This window comes from Phaenicophaeus curvirostris, chromosome 2 (genome assembly GCF_032191515.1).
Source record: "Phaenicophaeus curvirostris isolate KB17595 chromosome 2, BPBGC_Pcur_1.0, whole genome shotgun sequence".
NCBI lineage: Eukaryota > Metazoa > Chordata > Aves > Cuculiformes > Cuculidae > Phaenicophaeus > Phaenicophaeus curvirostris.
In genome coordinates this window covers 76,850,172-76,864,258 of record NC_091393.1, presented here as the reverse complement: position 1 = coordinate 76,864,258, position 14,087 = coordinate 76,850,172, and the positions used below count along the sequence as shown (strand labels likewise).

At 33.7% G+C, this 14,087-nt stretch overlaps 1 protein-coding gene across 1 annotated transcript in view; it reads right to left on the bottom strand.

The window, feature by feature from the left end:
* Positions 1-14,087, bottom strand: part of DNAH8 (dynein axonemal heavy chain 8) — a 125,661-nt gene that overhangs the window by 45,279 nt on the left and 66,295 nt on the right. The window contains 10 exon segments of the mRNA XM_069851447.1: positions 217-301; positions 303-325; positions 738-930; positions 1,747-1,910; positions 2,393-2,502; positions 3,034-3,247; positions 4,943-5,065; positions 8,182-8,316; positions 9,737-9,879; positions 10,857-11,094. Of these exon segments, the coding sequence (XP_069707548.1) occupies positions 217-301; positions 303-325; positions 738-930; positions 1,747-1,910; positions 2,393-2,502; positions 3,034-3,247; positions 4,943-5,065; positions 8,182-8,316; positions 9,737-9,879; positions 10,857-11,094 (1,428 nt within the window).

Below are 14,087 nucleotides of genomic sequence, written 5' to 3'. Positions count from 1 at the left end.
CACATAAAAGCTTAAACAAGTATGTATAAAAAAGTACTTATTACAAAACATGAAAACAGGTGAAATGACTGTAGCTATTACTTAGTTTCTGAAAATGACAGCAAGCAAGTCTAGGAATAAGAGTAGCTTTTCAGAATGTGCCCTCTATGCACAGCTGCCCAAACCAGGAATACTGTTGCAACAGTTAAACTAATAAAAAAGTAGTGAACTCCAAACCTTAATAAGATGCATCATTGCATCCTTAAAAAACATCAAATCAAGAGATAATCCTCTAATATACTCATTGTATTGTCTTTGATACACAAAGAAAATCAAAGCTTGGAATCTGAAAAACAAAAAAGAAAAAACACAGTAAAAGTAATAGCGTAGCCCTTCAGAATCTAAAACTGCACTGACATTTTTTTCACAAACTTGAGTTCATTTATTGCCCACATGTAATGATATTATCTTCTTGATTCACTGGAGTGACTGTTGTTGTATTTAAAGAAGAAATTTTCTGCTAATGGAAAAAACACGGAGAATAAGAATTAATAAACTATATTTATATGGCATTATTAACTTTAACATCAGTAAAATGATGTACTTCGTAATTTCCAGAAAAATCTAGGTAAAACTTCAGAAAAAATGTGGTAGGTATTCAACAAAACATTCTGTATGATATTATTTCAGCAATATGGCATACTTAATTATTAAAGGAAAACTTCAATGCCTAGTAATTTAGGCATAAAATGAAATACCTCCTCATAAATTTTTGGTGGTTCAAACACAAAATCTTCTGGTGTATCGTCAGCTGGTTCAGGCATCGCCCTTAAAAAATCTACAAAGTATGGCTCAGCTTGGAGAACTTCTGTTGAGCTTTTATCCACATATTCTTCAACTACTTTAACAAGAGTTTTATCAAACCAGACTGTATCTTCAGGAGTAATAAATCTAAAAATCATAAATATGTATCTCTTTAAAAAGTGATTTCTTGCTATGTAGGGAGGAAAATAATTAATACAAAAGAACTTGTAACATTTAAAAATAAAATACATATGAGCCAATTCGTATTAGACAATAGTCACAGAAATGGATTAGGCAATATTCACAGAAATTATATACTTCCATACTTCAAAGTCAATCACATAAACCACAAAGCCAACTTGACTTTCCAACTTCCACTGAGAACTAGGCAATGACAGATCAGTTTCAGTAGTGGGTATATGTCAGGTTTCCCTGGCAGTGACAGTACTACATTGAGAATTTCACAAGAATTTAAACAACACAAACACAAACAAATTACTGGATAATTAACACATAGAGCTCATACCTCTATCCGTTTCATGAATAATTTAAAGAAAATTTAGAGGAGATGGGCCATTTCTTAATCATAGGCATGCAATGTTTTTCTTCTGTGAGATCAAAGCAATTGAAAATTATTCCTTGTTTATAGCCTTAGGATACAGTACAATCCCCTATTTTACAGAGGAATCAGCTGAGTGTAGCCAAAGATAAGTGAAAAAAAATGTAGATTAGAACAAATAACCTGTGTATAATTTTGGAGTTTTCCATCTAATTACTGGTCTAATCTATCAGCATGCAGCACGACATTTTTTGGGATAATATTCCAATACTGATTGCATGTAAAATAAGACAATTTTTTCCATATTGGCTTGCACAAGGTTTATCGTATCAAGTTTCACAGATGTATGAGCATAAATTAAGTAAATGGCTAAATCTACTAAATATAAAATGCTATAGTTATACCTGTCAGCAATTACTCTGGTGCATTCATGTTTAAAAAGCTTTAGAAGGACAGAACTGTTGTTGCATTCTTCTGCCTTTATAGTTAACATTCCTTGCCAAATTCTAGAAAGGTCTCAAAGGTTGGAGATATAGTGGAATTTAGATGGTGTAGGCAGCATCTTTGTCTAAAGAGAAATATTCAAAATTTAAAACTTTCAAAATAATATTCAAAGTCAATAACATTTAGAAGGAATCACGAATAACATAATTAATAACACTTAAAATGTAAAAATATGTACTAATTTTCAAATATAACACCGTGGGCAAACTACTTCTAAGAAGTCATCAAAAATATCTCATTTGTTTGGAAGCAGGGTGTAACATTAAACGTAAAACCCCAACTCTTATAACATGTAATTATTTCATACGTTGCTCTGCGCTTTATAAATTAAAAATTCTGATTTATAAACAAAACTGGTATTTCCCTTCATCTACCTTGAATAATGAATTCTGGTATTTCTCCAGACTATCTCTAATACTTTTTTAATCTACCTTTTTCCTGGTTTGTAATTGTTATAGATATGTTCTTCGGGAATATGTGCCTCAGTTACACTAACTGGCACTCTGTTCAGAGTGATTGTGATAAAACTTCCCCTCTAATGTATACCTTTGTCCACTGCCACAATATTCTGCCTGCTGGAACCAATCTTTTCACTATATCACACACTTCAGGGCTGAATTGTCTACATGAATGAAAGTATCCACAGCCAATTACACCTGGAAAAGGTAAAATGCAATATGCCATTAATCTCAAGTTATAGGATATATTAAGGTAGGTTGTGAGCAAGACATAGAAGTACTTACTTAAAACATTAACTTGCTTTTAAATTACAGATAAAATAATTTTGTCTCTCTTGTCCATGGCCCTTCTGAACTTGTAATCAGCAGCAATTACTGTCTTTTAGCAATATACAATAACAAAGTTAACAGAATTGAGATCTTTGCCAACAGGCGTCATTTCAGACAGTGCAGAGGTGGAATGGTAACCTACATAGTAATAGCAGTGCTCACTTTCTTCCAGGAAATACCATTACTTTCTCATTAATTATTTTGCTTGTCCAAAATTAGAAAGACAAGCATTTAAAGGGCTAATCTAACTTCCACGGCACTATTTTTGCTGTAGTATAGTTTGAGTTGTTTCACTGGGAGTACTCCGAGTTTGCGTGACAAAAGTGAGAAAGAGAACATACTTTTACACATTTTAAGTCAATTATGAAAAAGAAATACAAAAACAAGAGGAAGAAGTACCAAAAATTTTGTCAATGGATGCATTGGATGGCAATGTACAATTGAATATACAAAATCATCTTTTTAAACGCTGGGGAATATCATTACAGCCTCCTCCAGGATGTATCATTGCTGCTATTAATTGGACGTCTACAATTGTAGTGCAGTCTCCAGGTTTATCCAAGCTGTACATTCCTTTCATTTCCATCATCTGATGAACAACTTTATTTGTCACCTGTGAGTTTATGTACAAATTAGAAATTCAAACAGCAAAAAAAAAATATACCCTGATAATTTAATTCTTTCTTTTAACTCTACCTCTAATCCCTAGAGAGAGGTTTTCACTTTAATCTAAACTCAGATTAAGCTATCTTCCTTAGTCATATGGGACATTTTAATTTCTGTGATTTTAAAAAGCAGGAAAATTCATTCAGAGCTGTACTACCCTACAATATAAAGAAAAAAAATGTCTGTATTCCCTTTAATTAAAGTTAAGACAATGAACTGGAGGAAAAAACTGGTTTCCTCCATATTTTGCTGCTGGACATTCAGCTCCAGATGCTCAGACTATGCTTTTCAGTTTTCCCTTGGGCTTCCTTTGAAGCAAAAGAATTAATTTTTCAAATGAGAAGCTGTTTATTCTGAAAAGGTTATTCACTCCATATTCCATTCTATAGTACCTATATGAATCAGCAGGCATCAGAGTTTGCCTTCATAGCAACTGCTCCAGTGATAGTCAGCAAGCCTTATTTGCTCATATACCCCAACAAAGCTACATGATACGTATCAGGGTTCCAATCACAAACCACCGTGCCATCAAAAATACTTCAGAGGCCATAATGGAAAACCTAGTGGAGGCCCTTCCATGAAGGAGATCCTTCCTATTATTGAACACTGCCTGGGCCTGTGAGGGCTTTGCTTCAAACACAACAGCAAGCTATATTCTAGGCTATGGTCAAGCAGCTCAATGCTGTGGATTATTAAATGCTAGTTTCATTTAAAAAAAAAAAAAGTCAAGTGACACAAATGATGCAAACCAAAGAATTGATATATATTGGAATTGAAGTATAAGGCCAGGCTTCACTTCAGAGACACTACAAACACATGCTTGACTTCTACCTTTGACAAAAACAGCTTTCTGAAGTGGAGGAATGATTCACTCTACATATCCATACTGCCACTTAAATATATGCCCAAGCCCACTCTCACAAGACCTGCTACCCACACTATTAGCAAACCCTGAACCTCACAGTAGCCAGAGAACCTGAGTATTCAAACCTGCACAGAGGTTTCAGGTTTCTCATCTGTTAATTACTCTGAACAAACTAAAAAGGTAATGGTAAACATCCTTGGTCTTTATGTGAGAACAAACATTCCAGAAGACCTAGCATTCTAGGTTGGAAATCCTTCGGACCTACTATGGGAAGGAACTGCGAGACACTTTTGCCTGATTTGGGGTCTGTATAATCATAGATGTTATACAACCAAATTGTACATGGGATCATCAAAAGCTGAAAATCTTTAATCCAGTTTCCAAGCCAATGTGTTACCCTTGAATTTGGACACAGCCTTTACTACTTTCTCCAACATATCGCACTTCCATTTTGCAGAAAGCTTGTTTGCTGGTGTTCTCAAATTAATGTATGTCAATCCTGAATTTAATATGGTATTTTAGTACAGCCATGCTTTATTTAGTCTTACAAAAATATGAGAAAGTGGAGATAACATAAGACATGACACCATTATCCTACATGTTTCCTCAGTAAATCTAATTCACTCTCTTTATTCTTCATCAATGCACCATAGTTAGAAAGCATTTCCAACAATTAACAGTTATATTACTGAGGAAGTCCAGTGATTCCCACGTATACTCTAAAGAAAGAAGCACAACAACTTGAGAATACATCATATTTGTTTAAAAACTATTTACCTGATCTCCTCATTCATTGATAACTGGCATACTGATATCATCAATAAAAACAGTCATTTTTCTGCCTCCAGGAGGTCCGTAAGTACTTCCAGTGCATTTGTCCACATAACTCTCTATTGTCCTCTAAAAATTAAAGAAAGTTCTTGCTTTGCATCTAGAGCAATAATGTTTAAAATGAATTGTTAAAAAAATGTTTTACTTATTCCTTTCTGCCATGGCAGTTGTGGTTTAAGTTCAGATGGCAACTAAGCACCACAGAGTCACTCAGTCGCTCCCCCTTTCCTAGTGGGATGGAAGAGAGAATTGGAAGAGTGAGAAAAAACTCAAAAAAGTGAGAAAAATCATGGATTGAGCCAAGAAGAGTTTAATACTTCAAATAAAATAAAATAAAATAAAGTAAAATTAAATTAAATTAAATTAAATTAAAAAGAAAATTACAAAAAGAGAGAGAAATAAAACCCAAGAATGACAACTGATGCCAATGAAAGGCAATTCCTAACCACCAAACAACCGATGCCCATTCCATCCCCAATCAGGGCTTTCTCCCTCAATTATATGCTGAGCATGATGTCATATGGCACGGAATATGCTTTTGGTCAGTTGGGGTCAGCTGTCCCACACATGTCCCTTCCCAGCTTCTTGTGCACCCCCAGCCTACTCACTGGTGAGTGATGTGATGAGCAGAAAACACCATAACTCTATGAAAACACTGCTCAGCAGTAACTGAAACATCCTTGAATTATCAACACTGTTTCCAGCACAAATCCAAACCACAACCTAATATTAGCTATTGTGAAGAAAATTAACCTTAACCTAGACAAAACCAACACAAGCACTTATCCAGTGTTTTTCTCTTTTTTTTCTCTTTTTGATAGTAGCTTCGGCACTGATTCATAATTGATTAACCTACGTCCTACAACCCACCTCTGGCTACCAGATAAGTTTCTAAAAAGTTTTCAAACTTGGAAATTATTACTTCACTATCAGCATTTAAGCCAATTAATGGTATTAATTTTAGCATGATGCATTATATGTGTATGAAACACTACAATTTCTTGTGAATTTTATTTTAGACTTCAAATGGGTCAAGATGAATGTGAGAGAAACTGCTACAAGAAAAGAAAATGAACAGGTCAGATGTTGTGAAATCTGTTGCATACCTTTTTCTTTCTCTTGCTTCGTAAGTCAGTAAGAGATAGTAGGGAGATACTGCACATACAATTTGAAAAATGAATGATTAATCAAAATTGAATTAATTATGAGAAAGCTAAAGTGTCAGCAAGCATTTTCATTATCTACAGCATAATTTTATAAATATTTGACTTATTTAGAAATGCATTTAAGAAAGTCCCTTCCAAAGGCTAGCCCTGATGAGGAATGGAATCTGATTTCAGAGACTTTGTCACTCACTCTGTGAAAACCATGACTGTGGCTGATTTTCCCTAGCTAAGCTTACCTTTGCAGTACAGCTACAGACCATACAGAGGCAACTTAGATTCCTTTTACAGTTATTTCCCACATGTCTTCTAAGCTAAGTAATGCAGTGTTTTAATGTTCAATGGCAATAATCTCTTAAGACTGAGACTTATTTCAACTAAATAAGAAGCAGGATACAATAGAGAAATAAGACACTGATATATAATTGAAATATATCTTCAAGGTTCTACAGCCCCACAATCTTCCTCAAGGTACTTGAAACATAAATTATGGCAGAAAAAATACCTTACAAGGTGGTAGGAAATGTTTTCCTTAGACAAATAACTTTTAGTTTTACATGCTAAAAATTCTAGTCATCCTAGATGAGTGAAGCAACATGTGTTGTCATAAAGATAGAATTATTAATAGCATTTTTTAAACAGAAAACAGATACCAGTTTTGTCCAATGTTTTTGTTCCATTTTTTAAAATAGAAAATAATAAGCTCAGTGTTCTCTAAAGATGTTCTAAGATACAGAGCATTGTTAGCATTGGTGTGTCACTTCAAAGTTGTGTTACTAAGGTGAAAAAGAAACTGCTAAGAGTAAGTGACTACATAAGAAATTAAGAACTTTGTACCATATTTAACACATCCAAAATCACTCATTATTTCCAATATCCTCAGAATGATGACTCAAAGTTAAAAAACTATTTTGAGTGTGGTTTCAAGTGTTTGGGAGCATTTCAACTGCTTTTCTGCTACATCTCTTGCTTGGAAATCAGAAAAGCGAGCTATGTATTCAGCTAACTAGCTAGCTGAAAAGGAAGAGTTTATCTTCAAAGGTACTACAGGAGTTCAGCAGAGACAAAATACAATAACATCCTTTCACAGACTCTGTACCAGATGCACTGTGTTTTGTTTTCAAGCTAGTAATGTATAGTGACCCATAATACACTAATTAAAGGACACTGAGACAGAGATGCTGACTGTTCAATTAATCTTGCACGCATGAAAGGATGGCTGCCCTATTCTGTTCCACAGTTTGATATAAACCATGGCCGGAGATCTTATGCATAACAGAAAAGCTCAGCAGGTTTGGAATTTGAGTGTGGAATTTTAAAGAAATAGTTCTTTAAGCCATAACTTTTCACCATTTTTCTGAATAACATTTAGATTAACTTCTTAAAAAAGACTCTTAATTTCGGGATGGAGTTTCTAAGATCTGCTCCATGAGTTGACTTTTCAATCAAGAAATCTTCCAAGATGATTACTTTATCCTACTGAAGGGCTGTTACCATTAATTCTTTGCTTTGAAGAGGTAATGAAGCCAATTCAACTTACAGAATCACATCCTAGCAAATTAGTAGTATTAGAGAACCTTAAAGATTAGGTTTGTGATGTTGTAGTCCCGAACTGAGGGAAAAAAAGATCTATAAGTTGAAATGCTTTTTTATTTAATAAAAAATATAGTTATAAACCAAAGAATCAGGAAAAAATTGAAGCATTATAAACCAAAGATTTCCATTAATCTAAAAGTAAAATGAAAGGTCTTCAGCAAAAACAAAAAGGATTCTTAGAATTCCATAATGAAAAAGAACACAGCAAGATGAATATATGTATCTCTATGTGAGTCACTATATTTTCTTTTGATCTGCAAAAATTATTTTTATGGAATTTTCTGAAATGTTTAAGTGACTTAGAAGAAATAGATCCCTTAGACTTTTATTTCTAAATTATTTCTTTTATCACCAAAATTATAAGCACAATTGAAATCATTAGAAAGCAAATTAAATGCAAGAATTGCTTAAAAGCTATATTTTTACCTGAAACATAAATGGTTCTGTGGCAGATGAAAAGTTTACACATTTTGACAGATGTTCTTCAGGGTCATACTTCTTCAAATATGCCTTAATCATGACTGTTTTTGCAGTTCCCGGTTCTCCTGAGAGCAAAACCCCCTGTAACAGACATTTAAATCACCAAAGTAGTATCAAGATTTCTGATTAAATATACATAACAGACCTATTTTAGAGAAAGGGACAATTTATGTGTTTACTCTTGAATGATGTATTATTCTGGCAGGTTTTTCCCATTTCTCCACACGCAATGTCACAGTATGTGTTTTTCACCCCACCTAGATTCTCAAAGATAAATTATTGATACAGTCAAAAGAGAAAAGATGACATGAGAATGTACTAGAGGTGTTTCTGCCAGTTATCTAAGTACTTCCACTTTCTAACACATTCATTGCAGTAGTCTTTTCTAATGGATGACCTTAGGCAGCTTTCTGGATAATGGAAAGTAGTCTCTGACATCTAACTCGAATACAAAATTTCTACTATTTGTTTTTGCTATAGATACCCTTCGTGACACATGCTTGTAATAGAAGAGCAGCTCCTTCTTCCCAGCACTACCCTTAAAGGAACATTACTGTATAGATTAGGTTTAGCTGTATCTCCTCTCAAGCATATTACTGGAAATATAACCAGTATCTCCCAAGGCCTTAATGTATAAAGATTAATTATTTGTTTCCAAAGATAAAGATTTTACATGTTTTCATAATTTGTGGCAGACGCATCAAAGGCACAGCCATATTAAGTCCTCTGGAACAGTTTCATCAAAACCAGTCATCAGGTTTTCTATCCAAATTCCAGAATTTGACAGAAAAATCAGGTTCCAGCACTGCCTCATGCACTCGTGGCTTCAGCTACTAAGAAGGGAGCATACTGTCTTATATTTCACAATCTGACACAGATTTCCATAGGAAGTTGCTAGGGTTAGTAAGAGCATTGTGCTGAAGCAATAAATGAATTTTTCATGGCTACATATATTTAATAACTATTGTCAAAAGCTATGAAACCAGATTGGTCCTTACTGTTTAAAGTTGTGTGATGAGTGTTCTCTCCTTTTCTATAGTTGTGGCAACTGCTATTAACTACAGCTTTCCTAGTAAGAGAAAAAAAAACAGAGTGAAGGCTATGAATGTCATCTTTTTAGTGGATTACCTTGCGAAATTTCTTTTCCTTGTCTCCCTATTCAAGAAAGCACGAATCAGAAAAATAAATATGGTGTAAAGACTAAGAATACCATTTTATGTCTTCTCAGAGAAAAATGATAGCTTGTTGGAGATAAACTTTATGACAAAAAATATTTTATAAAAAGGTTAATTTAAACATTTTGACCACGTACAGAAATAAGTACATAGGGCTTGTGTTACTATAATAAAAATAGAGCAATATGTAGATAAAGATGCATCTGACAAGCAGTGACTAGACACAAAGAATATAAAAAATATTTCAACTCCTACTTATTTTATAAGAAGGTTTGTATTTATCTCATATAGTAGCCAAATACTGAAATAAGTAACCCTCTACTTACTTTCTGTTGTTTTGCAATTGTGTTTATCAAAAACTGAGTTCTGACATTGTCAACATTTGGAACAAGTATAGATGCATAGTCTGGGATACTATCTGTTGGATAAACATACTCCTGAACTCCTTTACTCCAGTGCTCCCAGTCACCTGAAATGACAAAAAGAAAAGAGAAAATCATGTTACAATATTTTGATCATGTTCAACGTTTTTGTTAGCAGGGAAAAAAAAATCCCAGATGTTATGGATGATGTACTACAAAGAACAAAAAGGGATAAATTTTCTCAAATCTAGCTAAAACACATATAACAAATGACATGCTTAGTCATGGCCTCTAATTAATCTGTAGTCCTACTAAATTTATATATATATGTCTAAATTTAAAAAAAAATTACTTAAAAACTCAGTCTCACACTGAAGATGAAGAGGAAGGTGAATTATAGAATGTGAGAATATGGATCATATATGAGTACATTAAATCAACACTGCTGGCAAAACATATTCTGAATTTGTATAGAAGAGAAAGAGATGTATTCTTGTGGGAATATACACTGGAAGAACAGTTCTTCGTGAAATTTGTTGTGTGTGTGTTATTTAAACTATAAATTCTGTGTGGAAAATATCACACTATTCAAAACATCAATAGCACAATATTCAAAATATCATGTTTTTCTCAGTTTTATAAACTGTAAGTTTTATTACTGATTGTCAGACATAGATAAATAATTGTTATTATGTGAAATTAAAATCAGATTGTATTTTTAAACAAAAATACTAGCTGTGAGAAAACTAAATATAAAATTAGTATTAATTTAGAGGAAACCAGTCTAATCATAAATTATCTAACAATTGGAGGCTGGTTAATTTAAAGGAGAAGAAATCTGTAAGAATGAAATTAAAAACTGAAGAAATAAGAAAATGTTACCAATGAGCACTCTATCCCTTGTTTCTGACTTCTTACATCTACAGAGGCACTACATACCCAGTCTCTGTTACTACTACACTGACATCAAAAATGTCTGCTCATATAACTGTACAATAAAGACTAAAGGAGTAATTTTTAAATTTCAAAGAAGCTACAGTATTTAAATGCCAGTATAAAAAAGAATGTTAGTGCTTTTGCTTACCAGATTCAGTAACATAAAACTCATACATCATTTGATTTGTGCCAGGGGAGATTTCTGGTAAATCTAATTTGCTTTCATGAGCTCTAATGAAGGCTTCAAGTTTATCTCAGCCGTCTAACTCCAGAAGGGCACCTAAACTCCACATTATTGCAAAGCAGAACAATTTGTGCAGCTGAAGCATAGTTGATAAACCACCTTCCTCCTTTGATGGAATCAAACCCTCCAGAAGATTAATAGACTGAAAATATTTTAAAATATAATGCATTAAGAAAATATTACATAACCACTTTTTATTTTTATACATACACGCACATGCACTATTTATACGTATTCAAAAATTAAATCATAATTTGAAAACCAATACAGGTTACCAAAGAATAACATCAAATTCAGAACTACCAACCCAAGAAAGTAGATTAAAGAAATCTATACAAAACTGGATAAAATATTTTAAAATAATGAAATAATTTCATCATCAACTATCCTTTTATATTATGCCTATATAATAAATTCAATATAAGAGCTGAGATAACACAACAGTTTTTACAGGGATTTTACAATATGGAGGGGGTATTCAGTAGTCCAACAACAGGTGGGCCCTAGCCATCTCTTTCCATTTTTAGGCAGGAAGAATTTTCAGCATCTGTCTAATGTATTTATCTTAATAATGGTCTACTAGTGCATCTATCACTTTAACTTGTCTTTTATATTAATAAACTAATAAATTAAAATTTCCTATTTTACGATTCGCTCTGCTTCTAAGGAATCTGACTCTGGATTCCAGAAATATACTGACTTCTTCTCTATAATTCTGAGATGTTGCTCACATAGCCAGATGTCTGACTGTATCAGATGATGTAACTCTGACTCCCCTTCTATGCAAGGCAGTGGTAAGAACATTGTTTCAAAATATATCTTTTTAACAGTGAAGCAGATTTTCAATCAACTCTTGGAATTAGTATTATTTATGCTGTCTTGAATCTCAAACTGAAGTAGGAAGTAATGCAGTTCTACTCAGTTTTAATGCAGCCTAAAGGATCTAAATAGTTATAATAATTTTGATTACTTTACATTTTGGTTTTTAGAAAAGGATTAATCAGACTTCATAATGTTAAAATAATGTCACTTCATTTCTTTGGAAGATGATTGATTTATGTAATTATTTCCAGAACAAGCTGTGTCCTAGTTTATCTGAACAAAATATTTTTGTTTTCTTAAATACAAGCTCACATTCAAAATTTCTCGTGATGCCTTGGGTCTTAGCAATATTCTGTAACAAGTTTTTGGAGAAAGAAAACAAAAACTTTAAACTGACATAAAAAAGCACAAATGGGTGCAAAAAACAGATCAAAACTTTAGTTTGCCCAGCATCTTATTTGCAGTAGTGAAAAAGTGGACGTGGAAGAGAGTAAAACCAAATAAATAACTTTCTTGATTTGTGGTTGTACTGGAGGTGGTGCATCGTGTTGGTCATCTTCTCACTTTGGGGCTTCCTGAACCTAATATACTTTTTCTGGGTTTAGGAATCCTCTATGGATTTTTCCACCCCCCAAAAAAATCAAGACTCATCTTGAACTTAGATAAATTTTCACCATCTGTAACACCCTTTGGCAAGATGTTCCATAGGTCTACTCTTCATGGCATTAAAAAGTTTGGTTTTTTCCCTGTGTGAACCTTTCATGCTTATCTTTACTGAACTTCATTTGCCATTTTATTACCTATTTATTCAGCCTCATAAAGTCTGTCTACAGTTCTTCATGGTTAGCTGTTTTGTCCTTACAACCCTGAATAATTTAGTATCATCAGTAAACCCCTTCACCTAAAACTTTTCCAAATTGTTTGTGAACATTTTGCACAGCACTGTTCCCAACAAAGGCACCTCAGGATCACTGGTAACCCATGTCCTTCCTTAGACTAATACTCCAGTCACAGATTTCCCATCTTCTAATCACCTATTTATCAAGAAATCTGTATTTTCCTGTGACTGTTTAGCCTTCATGTAAATCCCTAGTAAAGAATTTTGTCAAACACCTTTGATTCTTCATGCAGACCATGTCAATCAGAGCTCCTTTAGCTCCAAGTTTATTCACAACACTAGAATATATACAGCTAGAATGTCAGCAAAAATTACAAGGGAGACCACCATTATGAAGACGTTGCTGATGAAAAAAACAGGCTATATCACAAATGGTAAACAAGTGGCAGATAATTTGGTACATGTCCATGTATAGGTGATCATGCAAAACTGAATTTTAGATGTCAAGTACAAGTCCATTACCTGCTAGATGCAACTGCCTTGAGATAGTTATAGATCTTGAAAATACCTGAACTAAACAGAAGTAGCATGACCTCAATCCTATATTTAATAAAGAGTCACAAGACAACCACCAGTAAGAAGGCTGATAAGTTACAGTACTTCTGCACATAGACCATTTGTGGTAAAAGTGGAATATCAATGTTCTGGAAAGGTCCACAAAATAAGAAAGTCTTGGACAAAAAAGGGTCCAGAACAAAGGAGGTGAAGATGCTGGTTGGAGAACAGACACTGGAAACAGGCTAAGATCCTGGATATTAGAGAAACGCATGTAGACAAATGCTGGATGATGCCAAGAAACCTTGTCAAGAAGCTGCACAGCACAGAAACCAACATGACTCTCTATCCTAACTTCCCCTAGCAAGAATGAAATCCTTGCTGGGAAAAGAAATCAAGACTAAGTGAATGTAACACTGGAGAGGGGAAGTAAGGGAGGAAGTGAATCTTTGAAATGATCAGGCAGGGTAAAAGCTCTGGTCTCACTTGTTCTTAGATAAACCCCAGTATGGAGATCATCTAAGTGTTATTTAATCAGTTGCACCTCTGACAAAAACTTAGTAGAGATTTTCAGTCAAAGGAAGAAACATTCAATACAAGTTAAACAAGGGAAATATTTCTCTGACCAAGCAGTATGAGTAAAACACTGGCTTGCTCATACTTTCTAACAAGCTGTAATCAAAAACAACACAGAAATTTCTAGTCCTGGAAAAAGTATTCCCTGAAGACATCATCAATTCAGTCAAAGGTTTCACAGATAACAAATGTAGAAGAAAAAATATTATCTCTCCCTAAAAATTTTGTGCATACCAAATCCATCTTTTTTATCATCATAAATTGGCAGGCTATGTAGTTTCTGCCTGGGGACTCCCACTCCATAGATATCCTAATTTCATTTGATGCTGCACCGTTAATCTTCG